Genomic DNA, 23,562 nt, shown 5'->3' with positions numbered 1-23,562 from the left:
AAAAAAAAATCCCCCAAACCCTTACTCACCTCTCTCATTGCTCTCAACCCTTTCTCTTTCATCTTTCTCCCTCCAATCTTTTCTCTGTCATCCCTACTGTAGCCCCAATTGAAAAAAATCAAAAATTTCTCTCAACTCTTTGTAACACCCTAATATTTTAAAGGGTATTACTGATAGTAGAGACTAAATTAATTTGATATCTCATATAAACAATCAAACTTTATTTCAATTACTCCAAAGTACAATACCAAACTTTCAAACTTTAAACAATATAGTCTTCACCATTGAAATTTCAACTTATAAGTTTTACACAACATAATCTTCCCAATACAAATTTATTATTTTTACAAAAATCCCTGAAAGTTTTTCCCCGCATCTCTCTCATCTCTAAGCTTTTTCAACCGCATCTGCAACATTATCTAATCACATATAACATGAGTTATATGATCATAGTACAAACAAATAAGGGTAAGCCAACCATATCATAAAATCATTAAACTTGTAATAAAAATATTATAATCATGTATTTCTACAATTGATAAAATATCATTATTCCGATATCATTAATTCATCATTATCAAAATCATCTTTCCCATTTCCATAAATCTTACAAGTGTACCATGCTTACTCATGAAGCCTTATGGTCAGACCGCTCTCTGCCTGCTTCCTTAAGCCTCACTTATATACTATGTCTTACTTTCTGAAGCCTTATGGTCAGACCCCTCTCTGCCTGCTTCTATATAACTTACGAATCATATGTTTATGTCAAAGCCTTATGGTCAGACCACTTTCTGCCTGCTTTCATAAACCTCACGTGTTACATTGCTCATACCAAACTCTCATGGTATAACTCGAACATACTACTCCCGGTAGTAAACATCATTTCATAAGTAATGATTTCTCATATCCACTCCAACATTTCATAAAACCAACAATTCATACCCTCTTATCCACCTAACTCAATCATGTTCATTCTTTAATCATGAATTCATAATAACCTGTTTTGGTATCAATAAATTAAACATATTTCCATATATCATGCTTCATATTATAAACTCATTTTGCCCATAACGAGTATAATTCAACATATTTTCACCAAACAAAGATCATGGATCAACCAAAATATATCAACATATCGTAGAAACTACATATTAAAGTCTGGGCTCAATGTAATGATAAATAAAATATATATGAAATTTTTACCATGATAATATTATGCATCTACAATCAACTTGTTTTATTTTATTTTCATCCTAGTAGAGATTTTTTCTTTACCCCAATTGGTCACCGGAGAGGACCCAGATGTCTGAACGCATCAAACTCACCTTCGACGCCAGCACATATGACTAGTCACAACTGACTGGACCAGGCCAGGGCTGCTCTATGATCAGGGATGTGCCAACTCAGGTTTTTAAGGTTCCTCTATCCTACCAACAAAGGGAGGCCCTCAATAATTAATCAATTTATTTATTTAATTTATCTACCTTGTTGTCTTATGCTCTAAATCTAAAATGTCTAATTTTAATATTTTTACTTCCTCTCAAAACAACCTCAAACAGTACCTGTATATCTATTTAATACTCATATATAAGCTATTACAGAACTCTTACTCCAGACCTTCCAACAAGATCAATTTCAGCCAACAAACTCATTCAATAAATTCATCACATCATAACATGTACAATTTAACAGTTTCAGTTATAACACCCAATATAATAAAAGTCATAAAACAGTTTCGCAAGAGAACACCAGTTCAACATTCGTATATTTATAAATTCATACAAAAATAATTAGTTGCCCTTACCATCAAAATAATATTAATATAAAAATTCAGGGGAAACAAGAAGTTGAATCTAGCAGAGCCGGTTAGACAACTTCTCATCCTTCCACAAAGATGAAATAAAAAGAATAGATAACACAATAAAATTTCTGGGGAAACAAGAAGTTGAATCTGGCAGAGCCGGTTAGACAACTTCACATCCTTCCAAAAATACAATATAAAGATATAAAAAAAAAAACAACAAAAGCTTTGGGGAAACAAGAAGTTGAATCTGGCAGAGCCGGTTAGACAACTTCTCGTCCTACCAAAAATACAATATAAAGATATAAGAAACAACCAAAGTTTTGGGGAAACAAGAAGTTGAATCTGGCAGAGCCGGTTAGACAACTTCTCGTCCTTCCAAAAATACCATATAAAGATATAAGAAACAACCAAAGCTTTGGGGAAACAAGAAGTTGAATCTGGCAGAGCCGGTTAGACAACTTCTCGTCCTTCCAAAAATACAAAAGAAACAAATAAATGTTCTCATTCAAAATTCAAGACCATACAACAACAAAATACTACATATTCAAGATTTAGGATTAGAGAAAAGCAAAGTATAGGAGTGGCTTCCCTTACCTCTATTACAGACTTAATCTCCTCGCTCTCTGAAAACTTCCAGAATATCCCCTTTGCAATTAGAAATTCTTCCAACTCTCTTCTCTCAACATTTTTCTAAGTTCTTTGGTGTAAATTTTCAGCCTCCCCCTTGGCTATTTATAGTAAAAAAATTTACTATTCATTTTTACTATTCATTTGTACTATTCATTTTTTTATTCATTTTACTATTACAAAAATAATTTTTTATTTGCAAATTGGTGAATTCTGATCTCAAAGCTACGTGTAATACTTATCCTTTCCAAAAATAATTTTTTTTTCTTTTTACTATTCACTTTTTACTATTCACAATTTACTATTCATAATTTACTATTTACTATTTTTTTTTTAATTTTTTTTTATCTAGTATCTAACTTACAAATATTTTCAAGGATCTTACAATCTCCCCAACAACAATTATTTTCGTCCTCGAAAATTATTTATTTAAACAAAGACTATTTAACAAAAGATTACTTACAAAAGAGATATGGATTTTCGAAAACCATTGCTCTGATACCCAATAGTGTAACACCCCGATTTAGGTGTTACAATTTATTTTTCCACAAAAATGCATATATTACTTTTCTTTAACAATTTTCAACACCAACAAAATATTAAGTGTTGTATTATAACACAAGTCTTCTAAAATAAAATTTCACACAGTTCATAAACTTCTTAAATTTAAAATTCCACACAGTTTGAAATTTCAAAATATATTTATTTAGAAATCCCCCATGTCTCTTTTTTTTTTTTTTTCACAGATTTCTCATCTTCTAAGCAAGTCTAGAACCATATGCTAATTCATCTGAAATAGTTTATGCTCCCGTATAATATGACACATTACACGATCATTGCATTCACATACACAAACACAAACAATAGGGTGAGCTAACTGAAACAAGCATACAATCCATTCACAATCCGTTAATAATACATCCACAGTATTCAATACAGTTAAGCACACCCACTCAACATATTATCACAATATCATTGCTCAACAATTTTACTATTCCACTTATCAAAGTGTTACAACTTCACCTCATCCGACCTACTTACCAAAGTAGTACAAACCAAGTTATTCTCTCTACTTATCAAAGTAGCACCGCAAGACAATACTGTCTACTTACAAAGTAGCACATAGTTAATCTGCCTACTTTTCAAAGTAGCCCGATTTATGTCATTCTCTTTATCTCTTCATTCATCATCTCATCCTGCCTACTTATCAAAGTAGTGTAAATCACCCTGCTTACTTACCAAAGTAACGCAGACCCAACATCTACTCGCCTACTTACCAAGGTAGCGCAAACCAACATCATTTACATTATTTCAACAAATTATTCATAATCAACCACAACTCATCCAAAACTAATCATATTCAACAACATGTTTAGATCATATGGTAAGCTTTTCGGTCCAATCCAACAGTTAATGAGGCAGAAATCATCAATTTTTTTTATAAATGATCCAAAAACATAAATTAAGCAATATTGAGATCCCTGAGAAGTTACAAAATTAATATCTCTAACTCGGTACCTCCGATCTAAAATCCGAACGGTCGAAGTATGTTCCTATATGTTAGAAACCTCATACTAAAGTTTCAGGTTAATCTAACGGTTAACTAAGTAGATATGAAGGTTTTACCGAGGTAACTCAGAGACAGAAATTTAAGTGGTTCTCGGTTAAACTCAAAATACGGAATGAATTACTCTAAGCACAGACAACTAATTCCAAATCTGAACGGTCAAGATCACCTAATATGTATTATGAACTCCATACTAAAGTTTGGGCTCAATCTAACGGTAAATGGAATATATATGAAATTGTTACCATTATAACTTAAGAACAGAATTACATTGTTCATCAAATATGTCAAACTTTCGAAATTTCTTTCTCTAAGCATAGACCTTCAATTGCAAATCCGATCGGTCACAGTGTATTAATATGTCTTAGGGATTCTATATCAAATTTTGAGGTTGATCTAACGGTCAAATAGGTCAGAATTCTATATTTTACTGAGACAACTTAGTAACTACAGGGGTAACTAATTTACTCAAACTTATAGGATTTATTTCTCCAAGTACAGACTTCTATTTTCAAATCCGAACAGTCAAAGTTTAGTAATATGTCTTAGGATTCACATATTAAAATTTTAGCTAAATCCAACGGTGAAAACAATTAAAAGAAATTTATCACCACAGTAACTCGAAAATAAGAAATTATAATCATGAAAACCAAATTTTACACAAGTCAATAGATAACTACCATTACCAAATTTTTAACATATTCATATTCGTATTCATGATCATAACAAGAAAGGATTAGCTCCCCTTCATCAAAGTCAAGCAATTGGAACCATATTTCTAACTACAAAATTCTAGAAATTAAGTTGAGATTGCTTCCCTTACCTCATGAAGACTAAAACACCTTAAACTCTTCTTCAAAGAGCAACTCCTCTCCTCCTTGCTAGACCAAGTCAGCCTCCACACTTAGGACACTTAGGACACTTAGGATTTCGTTCACCTCCCACCAAGGACCTCTATACTCTCCTCCAAAACTCCAAATCTGATTTGGAATTAAAAGAAGATGCCTTAGACAACTAAGGAACCATGCACTTGGCACTTAACAATAATAAACAACCAATGGACCATCCTAAACCATTTTCCAGCCCTAAAACATGGAAGGAAAGTCTCCAAAGGGTCCCAAAATGTTCTCCTAGTGCAGAACACAACCTACTCACTCCAAAAAGTTGAAACTTGTAAAAATACACCTAAAATTAAGGTTGGACGCTAGCCCCTGGACAGTAAAACTGTCACGTTTCCCCCAGCTCAGTTAGACACCTTCCCGAAGTCCAAAATATGCGTATGAGTAGTCAAATTGAAGCTCTTTGAGTCTAGTTTCCAATAAAACAAGAATCAACTCAATTGATATTTTACTAAGAATAATAATTTCACTCCCCAGAGTCCCAAAATATTTTCGAAAACCATTGCTCTGATACCAAAATGTAACACCCTAATATTTTAAAGGGTATTACTGATAGTAGAGACTAAATTAATTTGATATCTCATATAAACAATCAAACTTTATTTCAATTACTCCAAAGTACAATACCAAACTTTCAAACTTTAAACAATATAGTCTTCACCATTGAAATTTCAACTTATAAGTTTTACACAACATAATCTTCCCAATACAAATTTATTATTTTTACAAAAATCCCTGAAAGTTTTTCCCCGCATCTCTCTCATCTCTAAGCTTTTTCAACCGCATCTGCAACATTATCTAATCACATATAACATGAGTTATATGATCATAGTACAAACAAATAAGGGTAAGCCAACCATATCATAAAATCATTAAACTTGTAATAAAAATATTATAATCATGTATTTCTACAATTGATAAAATATCATTATTCCGATATCATTAATTCATCATTATCAAAATCATCTTTCCCATTTCCATAAATCTTACAAGTGTACCATGCTTACTCATGAAGCCTTATGGTCAGACCGCTCTCTGCCTGCTTCCTTAAGCCTCACTTATATACTATGTCTTACTTTCTGAAGCCTTATGGTCAGACCCCTCTCTGCCTGCTTCTATATAACTTACGAATCATATGTTTATGTCAAAGCCTTATGGTCAGACCACTTTCTGCCTGCTTTCATAAACCTCACGTGTTACATTGCTCATACCAAACTCTCATGGTATAACTCGAACATACTACTCCCGGTAGTAAACATCATTTCATAAGTAATGATTTCTCATATCCACTCCAACATTTCATAAAACCAACAATTCATACCCTCTTATCCACCTAACTCAATCATGTTCATTCTTTAATCATGAATTCATAATAACCTGTTTTGGTATCAATAAATTAAACATATTTCCATATATCATGCTTCATATTATAAACTCATTTTGCCCATAACGAGTATAATTCAACATATTTTCACCAAACAAAGATCATGGATCAACCAAAATATATCAACATATCGTAGAAACTACATATTAAAGTCTGGGCTCAATGTAATGATAAATAAAATATATATGAAATTTTTACCATGATAATATTATGCATCTACAATCAACTTGTTTTATTTTATTTTCATCCTAGTAGAGATTTTTTCTTTACCCCAATTGGTCACCGGAGAGGACCCAGATGTCTGAACGCATCAAACTCACCTTCGACGCCAGCACATATGACTAGTCACAACTGACTGGACCAGGCCAGGGCTGCTCTATGATCAGGGATGTGCCAACTCAGGTTTTTAAGGTTCCTCTATCCTACCAACAAAGGGAGGCCCTCAATAATTAATCAATTTATTTATTTAATTTATCTACCTTGTTGTCTTATGCTCTAAATCTAAAATGTCTAATTTTAATATTTTTACTTCCTCTCAAAACAACCTCAAACAGTACCTGTATATCTATTTAATACTCATATATAAGCTATTACAGAACTCTTACTCCAGACCTTCCAACAAGATCAATTTCAGCCAACAAACTCATTCAATAAATTCATCACATCATAACATGTACAATTTAACAGTTTCAGTTATAACACCCAATATAATAAAAGTCATAAAACAGTTTCGCAAGAGAACACCAGTTCAACATTCGTATATTTATAAATTCATACAAAAATAATTAGTTGCCCTTACCATCAAAATAATATTAATATAAAAATTCAGGGGAAACAAGAAGTTGAATCTAGCAGAGCCGGTTAGACAACTTCTCATCCTTCCACAAAGATGAAATAAAAAGAATAGATAACACAATAAAATTTCTGGGGAAACAAGAAGTTGAATCTGGCAGAGCCGGTTAGACAACTTCACATCCTTCCAAAAATACAATATAAAGATATAAAAAAAAAACAACAAAAGCTTTGGGGAAACAAGAAGTTGAATCTGGCAGAGCCGGTTAGACAACTTCTCGTCCTACCAAAAATACAATATAAAGATATAAGAAACAACCAAAGTTTTGGGGAAACAAGAAGTTGAATCTGGCAGAGCCGGTTAGACAACTTCTCGTCCTTCCAAAAATACCATATAAAGATATAAGAAACAACCAAAGCTTTGGGGAAACAAGAAGTTGAATCTGGCAGAGCCGGTTAGACAACTTCTCGTCCTTCCAAAAATACAAAAGAAACAAATAAATGTTCTCATTCAAAATTCAAGACCATACAACAACAAAATACTACATATTCAAGATTTAGGATTAGAGAAAAGCAAAGTATAGGAGTGGCTTCCCTTACCTCTATTACAGACTTAATCTCCTCGCTCTCTGAAAACTTCCAGAATATCCCCTTTGCAATTAGAAATTCTTCCAACTCTCTTCTCTCAACATTTTTCTAAGTTCTTTGGTGTAAATTTTCAGCCTCCCCCTTGGCTATTTATAGTAAAAAAATTTACTATTCATTTTTACTATTCATTTGTACTATTCATTTTTTTATTCATTTTACTATTACAAAAATAATTTTTTATTTGCAAATTGGTGAATTCTGATCTCAAAGCTACGTGTAATACTTATCCTTTCCAAAAATAATTTTTTTTTCTTTTTACTATTCACTTTTTACTATTCACAATTTACTATTCATAATTTACTATTTACTATTTTTTTTTTAATTTTTTTTTATCTAGTATCTAACTTACAAATATTTTCAAGGATCTTACAATCTCCCCAACAACAATTATTTTCGTCCTCGAAAATTATTTATTTAAACAAAGACTATTTAACAAAAGATTACTTACAAAAGAGATATGGATTTTCGAAAACCATTGCTCTGATACCCAATAGTGTAACACCCCGATTTAGGTGTTACAATTTATTTTTCCACAAAAATGCATATATTACTTTTCTTTAACAATTTTCAACACCAACAAAATATTAAGTGTTGTATTATAACACAAGTCTTCTAAAATAAAATTTCACACAGTTCATAAACTTCTTAAATTTAAAATTCCACACAGTTTGAAATTTCAAAATATATTTATTTAGAAATCCCCCATGTCTCTTTTTTTTTTTTTTTCACAGATTTCTCATCTTCTAAGCAAGTCTAGAACCATATGCTAATTCATCTGAAATAGTTTATGCTCCCGTATAATATGACACATTACACGATCATTGCATTCACATACACAAACACAAACAATAGGGTGAGCTAACTGAAACAAGCATACAATCCATTCACAATCCGTTAATAATACATCCACAGTATTCAATACAGTTAAGCACACCCACTCAACATATTATCACAATATCATTGCTCAACAATTTTACTATTCCACTTATCAAAGTGTTACAACTTCACCTCATCCGACCTACTTACCAAAGTAGTACAAACCAAGTTATTCTCTCTACTTATCAAAGTAGCACCGCAAGACAATACTGTCTACTTACAAAGTAGCACATAGTTAATCTGCCTACTTTTCAAAGTAGCCCGATTTATGTCATTCTCTTTATCTCTTCATTCATCATCTCATCCTGCCTACTTATCAAAGTAGTGTAAATCACCCTGCTTACTTACCAAAGTAACGCAGACCCAACATCTACTCGCCTACTTACCAAGGTAGCGCAAACCAACATCATTTACATTATTTCAACAAATTATTCATAATCAACCACAACTCATCCAAAACTAATCATATTCAACAACATGTTTAGATCATATGGTAAGCTTTTCGGTCCAATCCAACAGTTAATGAGGCAGAAATCATCAATTTTTTTTATAAATGATCCAAAAACATAAATTAAGCAATATTGAGATCCCTGAGAAGTTACAAAATTAATATCTCTAACTCGGTACCTCCGATCTAAAATCCGAACGGTCGAAGTATGTTCCTATATGTTAGAAACCTCATACTAAAGTTTCAGGTTAATCTAACGGTTAACTAAGTAGATATGAAGGTTTTACCGAGGTAACTCAGAGACAGAAATTTAAGTGGTTCTCGGTTAAACTCAAAATACGGAATGAATTACTCTAAGCACAGACAACTAATTCCAAATCTGAACGGTCAAGATCACCTAATATGTATTATGAACTCCATACTAAAGTTTGGGCTCAATCTAACGGTAAATGGAATATATATGAAATTGTTACCATTATAACTTAAGAACAGAATTACATTGTTCATCAAATATGTCAAACTTTCGAAATTTCTTTCTCTAAGCATAGACCTTCAATTGCAAATCCGATCGGTCACAGTGTATTAATATGTCTTAGGGATTCTATATCAAATTTTGAGGTTGATCTAACGGTCAAATAGGTCAGAATTCTATATTTTACTGAGACAACTTAGTAACTACAGGGGTAACTAATTTACTCAAACTTATAGGATTTATTTCTCCAAGTACAGACTTCTATTTTCAAATCCGAACAGTCAAAGTTTAGTAATATGTCTTAGGATTCACATATTAAAATTTTAGCTAAATCCAACGGTGAAAACAATTAAAAGAAATTTATCACCACAGTAACTCGAAAATAAGAAATTATAATCATGAAAACCAAATTTTACACAAGTCAATAGATAACTACCATTACCAAATTTTTAACATATTCATATTCGTATTCATGATCATAACAAGAAAGGATTAGCTCCCCTTCATCAAAGTCAAGCAATTGGAACCATATTTCTAACTACAAAATTCTAGAAATTAAGTTGAGATTGCTTCCCTTACCTCATGAAGACTAAAACACCTTAAACTCTTCTTCAAAGAGCAACTCCTCTCCTCCTTGCTAGACCAAGTCAGCCTCCACACTTAGGACACTTAGGACACTTAGGATTTCGTTCACCTCCCACCAAGGACCTCTATACTCTCCTCCAAAACTCCAAATCTGATTTGGAATTAAAAGAAGATGCCTTAGACAACTAAGGAACCATGCACTTGGCACTTAACAATAATAAACAACCAATGGACCATCCTAAACCATTTTCCAGCCCTAAAACATGGAAGGAAAGTCTCCAAAGGGTCCCAAAATGTTCTCCTAGTGCAGAACACAACCTACTCACTCCAAAAAGTTGAAACTTGTAAAAATACACCTAAAATTAAGGTTGGACGCTAGCCCCTGGACAGTAAAACTGTCACGTTTCCCCCAGCTCAGTTAGACACCTTCCCGAAGTCCAAAATATGCGTATGAGTAGTCAAATTGAAGCTCTTTGAGTCTAGTTTCCAATAAAACAAGAATCAACTCAATTGATATTTTACTAAGAATAATAATTTCACTCCCCAGAGTCCCAAAATATTTTCGAAAACCATTGCTCTGATACCAAAATGTAACACCCTAATATTTTAAAGGGTATTACTGATAGTAGAGACTAAATTAATTTGATATCTCATATAAACAATCAAACTTTATTTCAATTACTCCAAAGTACAATACCAAACTTTCAAACTTTAAACAATATAGTCTTCACCATTGAAATTTCAACTTATAAGTTTTACACAACATAATCTTCCCAATACAAATTTATTATTTTTACAAAAATCCCTGAAAGTTTTTCCCCGCATCTCTCTCATCTCTAAGCTTTTTCAACCGCATCTGCAACATTATCTAATCACATATAACATGAGTTATATGATCATAGTACAAACAAATAAGGGTAAGCCAACCATATCATAAAATCATTAAACTTGTAATAAAAATATTATAATCATGTATTTCTACAATTGATAAAATATCATTATTCCGATATCATTAATTCATCATTATCAAAATCATCTTTCCCATTTCCATAAATCTTACAAGTGTACCATGCTTACTCATGAAGCCTTATGGTCAGACCGCTCTCTGCCTGCTTCCTTAAGCCTCACTTATATACTATGTCTTACTTTCTGAAGCCTTATGGTCAGACCCCTCTCTGCCTGCTTCTATATAACTTACGAATCATATGTTTATGTCAAAGCCTTATGGTCAGACCACTTTCTGCCTGCTTTCATAAACCTCACGTGTTACATTGCTCATACCAAACTCTCATGGTATAACTCGAACATACTACTCCCGGTAGTAAACATCATTTCATAAGTAATGATTTCTCATATCCACTCCAACATTTCATAAAACCAACAATTCATACCCTCTTATCCACCTAACTCAATCATGTTCATTCTTTAATCATGAATTCATAATAACCTGTTTTGGTATCAATAAATTAAACATATTTCCATATATCATGCTTCATATTATAAACTCATTTTGCCCATAACGAGTATAATTCAACATATTTTCACCAAACAAAGATCATGGATCAACCAAAATATATCAACATATCGTAGAAACTACATATTAAAGTCTGGGCTCAATGTAATGATAAATAAAATATATATGAAATTTTTACCATGATAATATTATGCATCTACAATCAACTTGTTTTATTTTATTTTCATCCTAGTAGAGATTTTTTCTTTACCCCAATTGGTCACCGGAGAGGACCCAGATGTCTGAACGCATCAAACTCACCTTCGACGCCAGCACATATGACTAGTCACAACTGACTGGACCAGGCCAGGGCTGCTCTATGATCAGGGATGTGCCAACTCAGGTTTTTAAGGTTCCTCTATCCTACCAACAAAGGGAGGCCCTCAATAATTAATCAATTTATTTATTTAATTTATCTACCTTGTTGTCTTATGCTCTAAATCTAAAATGTCTAATTTTAATATTTTTACTTCCTCTCAAAACAACCTCAAACAGTACCTGTATATCTATTTAATACTCATATATAAGCTATTACAGAACTCTTACTCCAGACCTTCCAACAAGATCAATTTCAGCCAACAAACTCATTCAATAAATTCATCACATCATAACATGTACAATTTAACAGTTTCAGTTATAACACCCAATATAATAAAAGTCATAAAACAGTTTCGCAAGAGAACACCAGTTCAACATTCGTATATTTATAAATTCATACAAAAATAATTAGTTGCCCTTACCATCAAAATAATATTAATATAAAAATTCAGGGGAAACAAGAAGTTGAATCTGGCAGAGCCGGTTAGACAACTTCTCATCCTTCCACAAAGATGAAATAAAAAGAATAGATAACACAATAAAATTTCTGGGGAAACAAGAAGTTGAATCTGGCAGAGCCGGTTAGACAACTTCACATCCTTCCAAAAATACAATATAAAGATATAAAAAAAAACAACAAAAGCTTTGGGGAAACAAGAAGTTGAATCTGGCAGAGCCGGTTAGACAACTTCTCGTCCTACCAAAAATACAATATAAAGATATAAGAAACAACCAAAGTTTTGGGGAAACAAGAAGTTGAATCTGGCAGAGCCGGTTAGACAACTTCTCGTCCTTCCAAAAATACCATATAAAGATATAAGAAACAACCAAAGCTTTGGGGAAACAAGAAGTTGAATCTGGCAGAGCCGGTTAGACAACTTCTCGTCCTTCCAAAAATACAAAAGAAACAAATAAATGTTCTCATTCAAAATTCAAGACCATACAACAACAAAATACTACATATTCAAGATTTAGGATTAGAGAAAAGCAAAGTATAGGAGTGGCTTCCCTTACCTCTATTACAGACTTAATCTCCTCGCTCTCTGAAAACTTCCAGAATATCCCCTTTGCAATTAGAAATTCTTCCAACTCTCTTCTCTCAACATTTTTCTAAGTTCTTTGGTGTAAATTTTCAGCCTCCCCCCTTGGCTATTTATAGTAAAAAAATTTACTATTCATTTTTACTATTCATTTGTACTATTCATTTTTTTATTCATTTTACTATTACAAAAATAATTTTTTATTTGCAAATTGGTGAATTCTGATCTCAAAGCTACGTGTAATACTTATCCTTTCCAAAAATAATTTTTTTTTCTTTTTACTATTCACTTTTTACTATTCACAATTTACTATTCATAATTTACTATTTACTATTTTTTTTTTAATTTTTTTTTATCTAGTATCTAACTTACAAATATTTTCAAGGATCTTACACTCTTTCTCTTTCATCTTTTTCACTTCAATCTTTTCTCTATCATCCCTACTGTAGCCTCAATTGAAAAAAATCAAAAATTTCTCTCAACTCTTTCTCTTTCATCTTTCTCACTCCAATCTTTTCTCTCTCATCCCTATTGTAGCCCCAATTGAAAAAATCAAAAACACTTGCCGTTAAACAATCTTACAAAAAAAATGATTTTATAATAAGTTTTCATCTTATAATTTTTGTCTTATCTAATTTTATCCAATTTTCACAAGCATAAAAGAATTGGTAATTGACTTGGAAAAAATCAGAAATACTCGTTGTTAAACAATTTCTTACAAAAAATGATTTTATAATGAGTTTTTATTTTATAATTTTTGTCTTATCTAATTTTCACAAGCATAATGACATCAAAGGAATTGATAATTGGCCTGGAAAAAAAATCAGAAACACTCATTGTTAAACAATTTCTTACAAAAAATGACTTTATAATGAGTTTTCATTTTATAATTTTTGTGCTATATAATTTTATCTAAATTTCACAAGCATAATGACATCCAAAAGAATTGGTAATTGGTTTGGAGGGTTTTTCTAGAGATGATGATTCAACATATGCACGTGATGAAATTAGAGAGGTTAGTGAAGATGGTAAAATTGAAGAGATCTTGAATGAACCTTTGCCAGATAAATTGTTTAAAGGCAAATGTTTCTGATTTTTTCAATTGGAACTACAGTAGGGATGACAGAGAAAAGATTGGAGTGAGAGAGATGAAAGAGAAAGAATTGAGAGGAATGAGAGAGGTGAATAAGGGTTTGGGGTTTTTTTTTTTTTTAAGTTTTGAGAATGAAAATTATTAAAATACCCTTAACCTTAAAACTTAGAATCCATGATATATAAGGATATTTTTGTCTACTAAAATCCGGTACACATTGCTAAAACGTACCAACTGAAAAACAGGCGTACGCGCGTTAGCAAACCCATATATATATATATATATATATATATATATATATATATATATATATATATATATATATATATATATATATATATATATATATATATATGGGTTTGCTAATTTGCGTACGCCTCTTTTTTAGCAATGTGTACCGGGTTTTAGTAAACAAAAATACTCTAATATATCATGGATTCTAAGTTATAAGGTTAAGGGTATTTTAATAATTTTCATTCTAAAAACTAAAAAAAAAAACCCTAAGCCCTTGTTCACCTCCTTGATTCCTCTCGACCCTTTTTCTTTCATCTTTCTCACTCCAACATTTTCTCTATCATCCCTATGCTAGCCCCAATTGAAAAAAATCAGAAACGCTCGCCTAACCCTAATCTACCTCCCTCACTTATCCAATTTGTTTCTGTGATTTGTGAAGCTAAAGGTTTTATTTACCATTACATTCTTCTGACTTAATTTTAATTGGCTAAACTTGGTTTGATTTTGATCTTGGTTTATTGATGATGGTGTCCCTGCAGAGGGGGAGTTTGTAACACAACAAAATTCTAAAATTTAAAAACGAAATTTAATAATAATCAGAAGGGAAAAATATATAACACAACTCTTCAATCAAAAATCAACATCAACATCATCAATCATTATGTTAGTAAACTGGAAAACAAATGAACGAATATAGCAAGAGCAACAAATTGCGGTGTAGCGGGTTGTTGTGTGTGGATAAGGAAAAATATGGAGATTAGAGAGAAACAACTTGGATAAGTGAGGAAAGAAGATTAGAGTTAGGTGAGTGTTTTTGATTTTTTCAATTACCATTAGCGTAAGGATGACAAAGAAAATGTTGGAGTGAGAGAGATGAAAGAGATATGGTTGAGAGGAATGAGGGAAGTGAACAAAGGTTTGGGGGTTTCTTTTTTTTTTAGTTTTGATAATGGAAATTATTAAAATACCCTTAATCTTAGAATCCATGATATTTTTGTCTACTAAAACCCGGTACACATTTGTACCAACTGAAAAACAAGAGCGAATTAGTAAGCCCCATATATATTTATAATTACCAGTGACACATAAATTTAAATTAGATTATTTATTAAAATATTAAAAGAATAATTTAATATTTTTTTGATATTAATTATAATTTGAAATTCTTGTATATCTTTTATATTTTAAAAATAGTTATATAAATAAAATATAAGTTTTGTGTAATTTAGTTTATTATTTTGAAAAAAAATCATAATTTTTGAAAAATTTAAATTTAGAAAATTTTATATAATTTAAAATTAATAAAGTAAATTATTATTTCATTTTTCACATACAATATTTATTACCAATTTTATCCTTATCAATATAACTCAATTTATTAATTTTATTATTTATAAAAACTATCAATAATTATCCTCAAAATTATATTATTATACCATCCTAAAATTAAAAGAATATTTATTTTTGTATATTTTTTCTTAATAATTTTTATTTTAATAGTTATTATAATATTGATTTTTTCTTGAGGATAGTATGTTTAATTATTATTATTTTTGTAAATATAAATCTTTACTGTTTTATCTTTTACATACCTATTTCTTTAAATTTAATTAATAATTTATAAAGAAAAAATTACTTATGATAAAATTATAAAAATAATTTATTTTATAAGAATCTTTAATGTAAATATTTTTTTTTTATAAATTTAGTAATATTTTTTAATTTAATTATTATGTAAGAAATTATTTTTATTTTTTATATGCATGCATACACGTGCATTTATTTCCACTAGTTTTAACAAGAATTTTATTTTACATCTCTAAGGTTATTTAATTTATTATCTTTCATATATCACGTATAACCATGTTATCTTATTATATTTTTTGTGTATCCAGTCATCTCATATATTATCTTATATATTCACATTAAATCACCCAACATATATCTAAACCTAAAACGAACCATATATCAAATAAAATCCATTTATCTACGTGAAATCCACCTAACTACATTGTTACAGCACGCTGTAAGGAAATGCATAGATAGAGAGAGAAAGGCATTGACATACCAAAATTGCGAATCTCATTCTTCGGTTCTGCTGATCCTCGTCTCTTCTCGCTGTTCTCACCACCGTCACACATACTGAAATCTTTGTAAATAGCAATGCCCGCGCAGAAGCGTTCCTTCCCCGATTCTCCTCACGATCACCACCGTCACACCAAACATCACCACCAAGAAAAAACCGAAGAAGAAGATGCACAACAACGAGAACAGGATAATTATGAATCAAACGGCTCAGGTTTTTTATATTGCCCTTCCTTTCTTTTAGATTCTTCTATTTTCTTCTTCTTCTTCTTCTCATAGTTTCTTCATTCTCTTCTCAGATTCTCACCGCCCTCCGTCTTCTCCCTCCGAAGACAATTCCGAGTACTATCTCTCTCCCTTGCATCATACTCATGATTTACTAGCTTTTGTTTTATCTATTGTTTCTCCATATGATACGGTTTTGATCCAGCTACTGGCTTTTGAGCCATGACGTATTATTGGTTTCCACAAATTCCTCCTATTTGATTAGTAATCCGTTAGTAAACCTAACAATCTGTCGTTTGCATGTTTTGATTTTCATCTTCTTCATGCGTGTGTGAGAAGCCGTTGTTTTGTTTTTAGAGTAGGTTTTGGTATTAGATCCTAGCTTTGGATCAGAATTATTTTCTGGGGTCGTGATGTTGATTAGGGGTGAAGATCTCGCTCAAAGTAGTTTTGAAATGTGTTTTTAGTTAGGAATCAGAATATCATTTGTCAGTTTTTGCGTGAAGTTTTGGATTGGTGATAAAAAAGAAAATTGAAGTGGCTGCAGTTGAATAGGAGCTTGCTTAGTGGTTGCAATTCATGGAGAACATAGTTACAATAGTTTTGGTTGTGCTCCCAGATTTTTTCTATAAACAATTGTATGGTGATTTTTTAATACTAACGTTGCAGTTCGGTGAAGAAAGAAATCAATCAACAGATGGATAGTAGATCCATCTTCTGGCTACTAGATATTCTAAATTATTGGGTTGGGTTTTGTTTTGTATGTTGAGATTGGATGTGATGATTCAGAAAGGTTCCCTGCTGTGTTTGATGACGGAAATGAGAAGCATGACCCATATCCTAAATTTAGGTTTAGATTTGTCCTGAATTGGAATAAACATTTGAATTTAAAGTTTATGTCTATGATTTGCTATAAAAGTTATAACAGTGCATTCATATTACATAGTCTACTTTTATACAATAGCAAATTAAATATATCTGATGAAAGTTCACATATGGGTATCTGCAAGAAGCTGCAACTTAAGTTTGAAAACTTGCATTTTGTCCTGTTCTGGCTTCTTAGGTGGCTATGGCTAGTGTCCGTGTAATTTCTTGCAAGCATATTGCAACTTAACTCTGTATACCAAATTTAGTATTAGCCATCAAATGGGTGAAGATTTTTGTGACTACCCAATCAGTATATTCATCTATAAACTGCATTATTTAGGTTAGTGTAAATGAAAGCTTATGTTCTTGCTTTGTTTGCAGATTTGTTTTTGTAGAGCTTCTCGAAATACGTAAAGAAGTCCAATGTCCAATTTGCCTTGGTATGTGTTTTCTTTATCTAGTCTAATTGTTCTTGGTACATCTCTGATATTAAATTATGTGCGAGAATATACCTTTTTATCTTGGTTGGTGGAATGAAGACAGACATGAGAGATGACAGTAGATCATGTAGTTTTAGTCCAGCGAAAAATAAAAAAGATGGATGGAGATTAAGAAGGACATGTGAGGATATTATCATTTGGAGCTCTTCAGTGTGATGTGGCCCATCTATCTAACCTCATCATGTGGATTAAGACTGTTGTAGTTGTTGTTATTATTATGTACTTCTACCTCCTTCAGAACCATGTGTTTCCCCATTTTTTCTGAACAACTACTCTATCATCTTCAAAATATGTGTTGTGACATTGGGACACTGGATGAGAGAAGCTGGTGGTGTTATGTGTATATCAGAAATGGACATCACTGTGTAGGTGGGTTGTGATAGAAAAAGCAATTTTATGATAAACCTGCTTTTGTGCTATATCTGGTTGGGTGGAAGAAAGGGGAGCAAGGAGAGTAAAGTTTGAAATTTGAATTGAAGAGAAGTGTTGCAGGGTCTCTCATTTAGATGTTGTTTTGGATGTATTTCATGTCAAATCACTTTGTAGTGGAATTCCTTCCTTCTACCACCTGTGGCACAGTTCTTCTAGTCTCCCTTTCTAATATGTAAAATCTCTTCTGTGGTTTAAAAGTACTCCTGAACATTATTACCAAAACAAAAAAGTGTGGATTTCCCTCCAGTAGAGTTTATATTCTAGCTCATTAGACTGTCTGTGCTGAAGTGTCTGCAAGGCTGCAATTGTGTTACAATTGAATTTGAATAAGCGAGGTAGGAAGTTCATTAGAAAATTAGGTATTGGTGGATCAGTCAGAAAAGGCATCTCTGACAACTTGTAAAAGCCCGTGTATGTACAAGAATCACACAAGTTCTGTATCAATCATAACTACAATTCTCAATGGTCATTCTCTCTTAAATTTATGTTCCTCGTGTTTTCTACCATTTTCTATACTACCATAAAGTCTAATTTCTTATCATCAACTTGTTTTGATTCTGAGGCATGTATTCACAGTCAAATCTGTTTTAAACCTCACCTTTGCTCAGTTTCTGTGTCTGGAATTGTGTCTCTGTCTTCTTCTGTTGTCGTTTTGCTTCAGTGGCAGATTGTGGTCTTTGCTGAGCCACATGCATTTGTTATTTAGGACCAGTAAGAACCGTTCTCATTCTCGTGGCTTCAGTTGTCACTTTCCAATTCTCTTCTCAAGTGTCATTTGGGAGTGTGCGCTTGAGGCAACCGTGGGAGATTTGCAACTTCAATTCACCGATATTTTTGTGAAGGTGTGCTAAATAACAGTGCAAATTACAAGCACGAAAGAAAATATCATGTACAATCTCAAGATATCTTCGGTTAATCAAGGCTTTTGAACAGTGTTGAAACCAAAACTCTAAATTTGTTGCATATAGCAGGAAAGAGCGATTATCGTTAAAGCAGTTCAAGTTTATGAGTGATTAAATGAGCTCTTACTTGAAATGCATATCACTTTGTTAAGTCATGTTTTTAAAATAAAAATTCCTAAAGATAAAAAATAGGAAACTTGTTCCTATAAGTTGGGCATACTAGTTTGTTTAATATATATATATATATATATATATATATATATATATATATATATATATATATATATATATTTTCACTGTATCTGATGTTTGTACATCAACCATAAGGTTGATTGGCCATTGTTTTTGGTGCCTTTAATCTTAATTATGATTTTGCTAAGTAGTGCTGGATTTTATCCTTGAAGGAAATTTTTAAATCTGCTATTCATGTTATACCCGAGTTCTAACAAACGTCCTGTTCGTTGAAGATATAACAGAGTATTTCTGATGCTTCCTCAAACAGGTATTATTAAGAAGACACGAACAGTTATGGAATGCTTGCACCGGTTTTGCAGAGAATGCATTGACAAGTCGATGCGAATGGGGTAGGTTACATGAAGCCATTCCAGACTTTTTCGTTTATGTAATTAATGTGCTCCTGATAATTGTAAACTAGGTCCTCATGTTGTCTATTTTTTGTCTTTTATCTGAAAAACCATAGCTATAATGTCTATATGCAGCTAGATTATTAATGTTTGTGTAATTCAGGAACAATGAATGCCCGGCTTGTCGGACACACTGTGCCAGTCGTCGTTCTTTGAGAGATGATCCAAACTACGATGCTCTGATTGCAGCTTTATATCCAGACATTGAGAAGTACGAGGAAGAGGTATAGTTCACTTGATTTGTATTCAATATTTAATGAGTTTACATAAACTTTCACAATATTTAACTAGTTATATCACACCTGCTAGGAGCTTGAGTTTCGTGAAGAGGACAAGAACCGCAATAAGCTGGTAAATACTTTTTGAGCAATAATTTTTAAACATGCTTCAACTTTCAGATGTATCATGTACAATAATTACACCATTGAGGAAAGTTTCACGGTGAAATTGTTATTGACTGTATCGGACTCCTGGGTTACGAAGGCTCAAATCTTAGCCTGAGGGGAATGCTAGTATAGTTGATGACCTTTTCTTTTTCTTTAAAATCAGATTTGTTTTCTATCTATATGGCTAGGCGGCCCCTAAATTCCCATCCATCACTTTATATTTACTTACTATTCAGAGTTATCCTTATTTTTTATTTTAGCAGTTGTCAGTATCTCTAGATAGTCAGAGCTTAGCATGTTCAAGAGTACTTTGCTACTAGGTTGTCATTTGATAGTTTTTCTGACAGATTCAAGCTTCAATTGCAAAAGTTGTTCAACGACAATCAGAAGCACTGGTTAAGAGACGCAGAGATACACCAGGTTCATTTGTAACAAGAGCACAGCGCAATCAACGAAATGTTCTTTCTAGGAGACAAAACCAAGTAATGGATAATCAAGGATCTGAGGATAATGAGGATGAAAATGATAACAATGAAAAGGACTCATCTTCCACGGATGAGCGATGTACAGAAATTAGGCAGAGAAGGCGAAAGAGGCGGACCCGAGTTCGCCCTTCTCAGCCATCATCATCGACAGCAAGTCCTGACAGAGGATGCATAGAAAGTGATGTGGACATAAGAGAGAATCGAGGAATTTCTTCTAGACCGTTGTCAAAACCTCAAAAGCTAACATGGGGGAGGGGTGGTTTTAGGAGTCACACACGGCATGGCAGTGGCAGTGGCAATGGTATCAATAGCAAAAGTGCCCGCAGTAGCCGCTTGGCGAAGTTAGTTGATTATCTCCGTAATTTGAATGAAAACAACGATGAGGTATAGCTTACAGCCGAATTCCCTATACAATGGTGAAAATATTCCAGTTTCAGTTCAATTTATAGAGGCTATATTCATCTTTGCAGTTAGATGTTCATCTCATTCTTTTCTCTCTGGACAAACAAAGTACACCAAGCTTGCAGCAGCCACACCTTTGCTGTCGACCAACTTTGTCAGTGAAGCACCTTTGTGAGGTGAGGTTCTCTTTGATCGCTTGCTTCTTCCAATGATAATTTGTAGTCAAATTAACTTTAACAATGTTACGACATCAATACTAGACTTCATTGATTCACGTTTACTAGCTTAAGTTATTGATATTTATGCAATAAAATCATGCTTTTCAATATGTATAACAAACTTTCACTTTCCCAATGCTCGCGTATTAATGAAAGTGATTGCATGATATTCGTTTCTGGATGATCCAATTGTAAGCCTGATGATGATTTTGTAATTTCTTTTAATGAATCCTTTTTCTGCATAGTATGTTGCTGGCCAGACATCTTTGCCAATTGAAGAAGTTGAGATATTGGCAGTTAAAGGATGCTGCAGTACAGTTTGTGAAAAGCCATTTGACGAGATTTCATCCTTTGATGAGCAAACGGCACTGATAATAGATCCTAGCAAAGATGAACTGGAAACTCTGCAAGGGCATGAATCTTTGACAGAACTTAAATCCAAATGCATATCTCAAAGGGCGCATATGGTGAGTATGAATCAAGACGCAACTATCACTCAATATTATTGCTTGTTCCAAGTATTGACTAATTTTTGTACCCTTTTTCTTTTGCTTCAGATTCTGGCATACAGGCGGAAGGAGTGAAACATTAAAGACAGTTGTAAGATTTATGAATGCCAGAACTTATTCTGTACGTACATAGGAAAATTTTTAACTACAAAACTATATATAGTTAAATAAGATGAACCTCCCCAAAGTTTATATAGACAATTTTGATATTATTGATGTAAGGATTTACTCTGCATGTACATAGGAAAATTTTCAACTTAAAACTATAATGAATTTATATGAACCTCCCCAATGGTTATTTATATACAAGAGTTTGTTTCAACTTGTTGCATACAAGTTTGGTACTTTGGTCTGCAACTCTAAAATTTATGACAGTTTTAATTTTGTTTATTCATTTTCAATTCCTTGTGCTCATTTGCTTACTTATTGCCATAAGCAGATTTAGCAAAATAATTTCTCCAGTATTCTAAATTTATTTGGCAAAGTTTACTTTATAAGTTCAGCATTCGAATATAAACACTTGTTCAAAATGCATGTACCTTAACTAAATTCGAAGAGCATAACAAATCCCATTGTGAGAATTACCAAGCAAGGGAGGCACTGTTTTTATATTTTAAAGATGGATCAAATATTTTTTTATTCGACTTATTTTAATTGTTAATATTAAAAAATTTTGTTTGTTAGATCGAGCACAATCTATATCATCTTCCTTTTATATTTTTTTTTTCTATTTTTACCACAAAAATCAACCATCTATCTCAAGATTAATAAAATATGTATCATGAATAATAGTTTACTTTATTTGTTTCATATGCATCTCAGACATTTGTAAAAGTTATAATATTTTAATAATTGATTACGCATACATTTGATAAACCTAAAATCTCAATCTATTATGTGTTTTTTCATACGAATCTATGGATGAATCCTAATAATGACCTGTCCTGCTTTGTGATCTCGAGAAATGATTGTGAGGCATAACACTTATTCTGGTATTTGACCCATATCACGATTAGATGATATGATTTAAATTATAAACATTAATTTAGTTTATCAAAACAATTAAGAAATCTTATAATAAATAATTTGAAGTTTTGATTAATTACTATTTTATCTCAATGTATATTTGTACGAAGAAAAAAACTATAAATTAAGATAATGTTTAATTTCTCGGATGATTTTCACTTTTGTGAGATTGTGTTAAATTGATTTTCATTTTTAAAAAAATTTCAATAAAAGTTTTGATTTCAATTAAGTCTTTATATATATATATATATATATATATATATATATATATATATATATATATATTATTCTTAGTCTTTATTTTTTTAAAATAAAATAATATTGTTCTTTCTTTAAAATAAAATTTATTATATATATAAATGTTATAATGATATTTTTATTAAAAATAAATTTTTATTATATTAAATTATTATAATTAATTCATGTTATTAATCAATATGTTGTTATAAAATTCTAATTAAGTAAAAATATTTTTACAAAAAAATAATAATTAAAAACAATATTTATTAATCCATATTTTTTATAAAAATAAATTAATTATTATCATTTATATAAATAATAAATTTGATCTTATTTTAATT

The 23,562-nt window shown here is 31.6% G+C and overlaps 1 protein-coding gene and 3 long non-coding RNA genes across 4 annotated transcripts; 1 reads left to right on the top strand and 3 right to left on the bottom strand.

Moving 5' to 3' along the window:
* Nucleotides 1–199: 199 nt before the first annotated feature.
* LOC128196518 (uncharacterized) lies at nt 200–2,522 on the bottom strand. Its single transcript, XR_008248893.1, has 2 exons — nt 2,399–2,522; nt 200–419 (listed from the first exon to the last, which is right to left on the bottom strand). It is a non-coding gene; the product is annotated as an uncharacterized LOC128196518 (long non-coding RNA).
* Nucleotides 2,523–5,475: 2,953 nt separating this feature from the next.
* On the bottom strand, nt 5,476–7,797 carry LOC128196517 (uncharacterized). The gene is made up of 2 exons (XR_008248892.1): nt 7,674–7,797; nt 5,476–5,695 (listed from the first exon to the last, which is right to left on the bottom strand). It is a non-coding gene; the product is annotated as an uncharacterized LOC128196517 (long non-coding RNA).
* A 2,953-nt stretch (nt 7,798–10,750) lies between these two features.
* On the bottom strand, nt 10,751–13,261 carry LOC128196519 (uncharacterized). The gene is made up of 2 exons (XR_008248894.1): nt 12,948–13,261; nt 10,751–10,970 (listed from the first exon to the last, which is right to left on the bottom strand). It is a non-coding gene; the product is annotated as an uncharacterized LOC128196519 (long non-coding RNA).
* Nucleotides 13,262–16,272: 3,011 nt separating this feature from the next.
* LOC108338931 (putative E3 ubiquitin-protein ligase RING1a) lies at nt 16,273–22,154 on the top strand. The gene is made up of 10 exons (XM_017576006.2): nt 16,273–16,599; nt 16,685–16,727; nt 17,859–17,917; nt 19,814–19,895; nt 20,059–20,179; nt 20,265–20,306; nt 20,689–21,210; nt 21,297–21,404; nt 21,692–21,913; nt 22,004–22,154. The coding sequence occupies exons 1-10, from the start codon at nt 16,464–16,466 to the stop codon at nt 22,028–22,030; spliced, it is 1,362 nt and encodes a 453-aa protein (XP_017431495.1). The 5' UTR covers nt 16,273–16,463; the 3' UTR covers nt 22,031–22,154.
* Nucleotides 22,155–23,562: the final 1,408 nt, after the last annotated feature.

The sequence above is a fragment of the Vigna angularis genome, chromosome 5 (assembly GCF_016808095.1).
Source record: "Vigna angularis cultivar LongXiaoDou No.4 chromosome 5, ASM1680809v1, whole genome shotgun sequence".
Classification (NCBI taxonomy): Eukaryota; Viridiplantae; Streptophyta; class Magnoliopsida; order Fabales; family Fabaceae; genus Vigna; species Vigna angularis.
The sequence above is the reverse complement of the archived record's forward strand: the minus strand, read 5'-3'. Positions and strand labels throughout refer to the sequence as shown.

Bases quoted from the DNA above. Each gene is read 5' to 3' on its own strand.
- LOC108338931 (XM_017576006.2), top strand. From the start codon at position 16,464: ATGCCCGCGCAGAAGCGTTCCTTCCCCGATTCTCCTCACGATCACCAC. The intron at 16,600-16,684 runs GTTTTTTATATT...TTCTCTTCTCAG, and splicing joins TTATGAATCAAACGGCTCAG to ATTCTCACCGCCCTCCGTCT. The intron at 19,896-20,058 runs GTAGGTTACATG...TGTGTAATTCAG, and splicing joins GACAAGTCGATGCGAATGGG to GAACAATGAATGCCCGGCTT.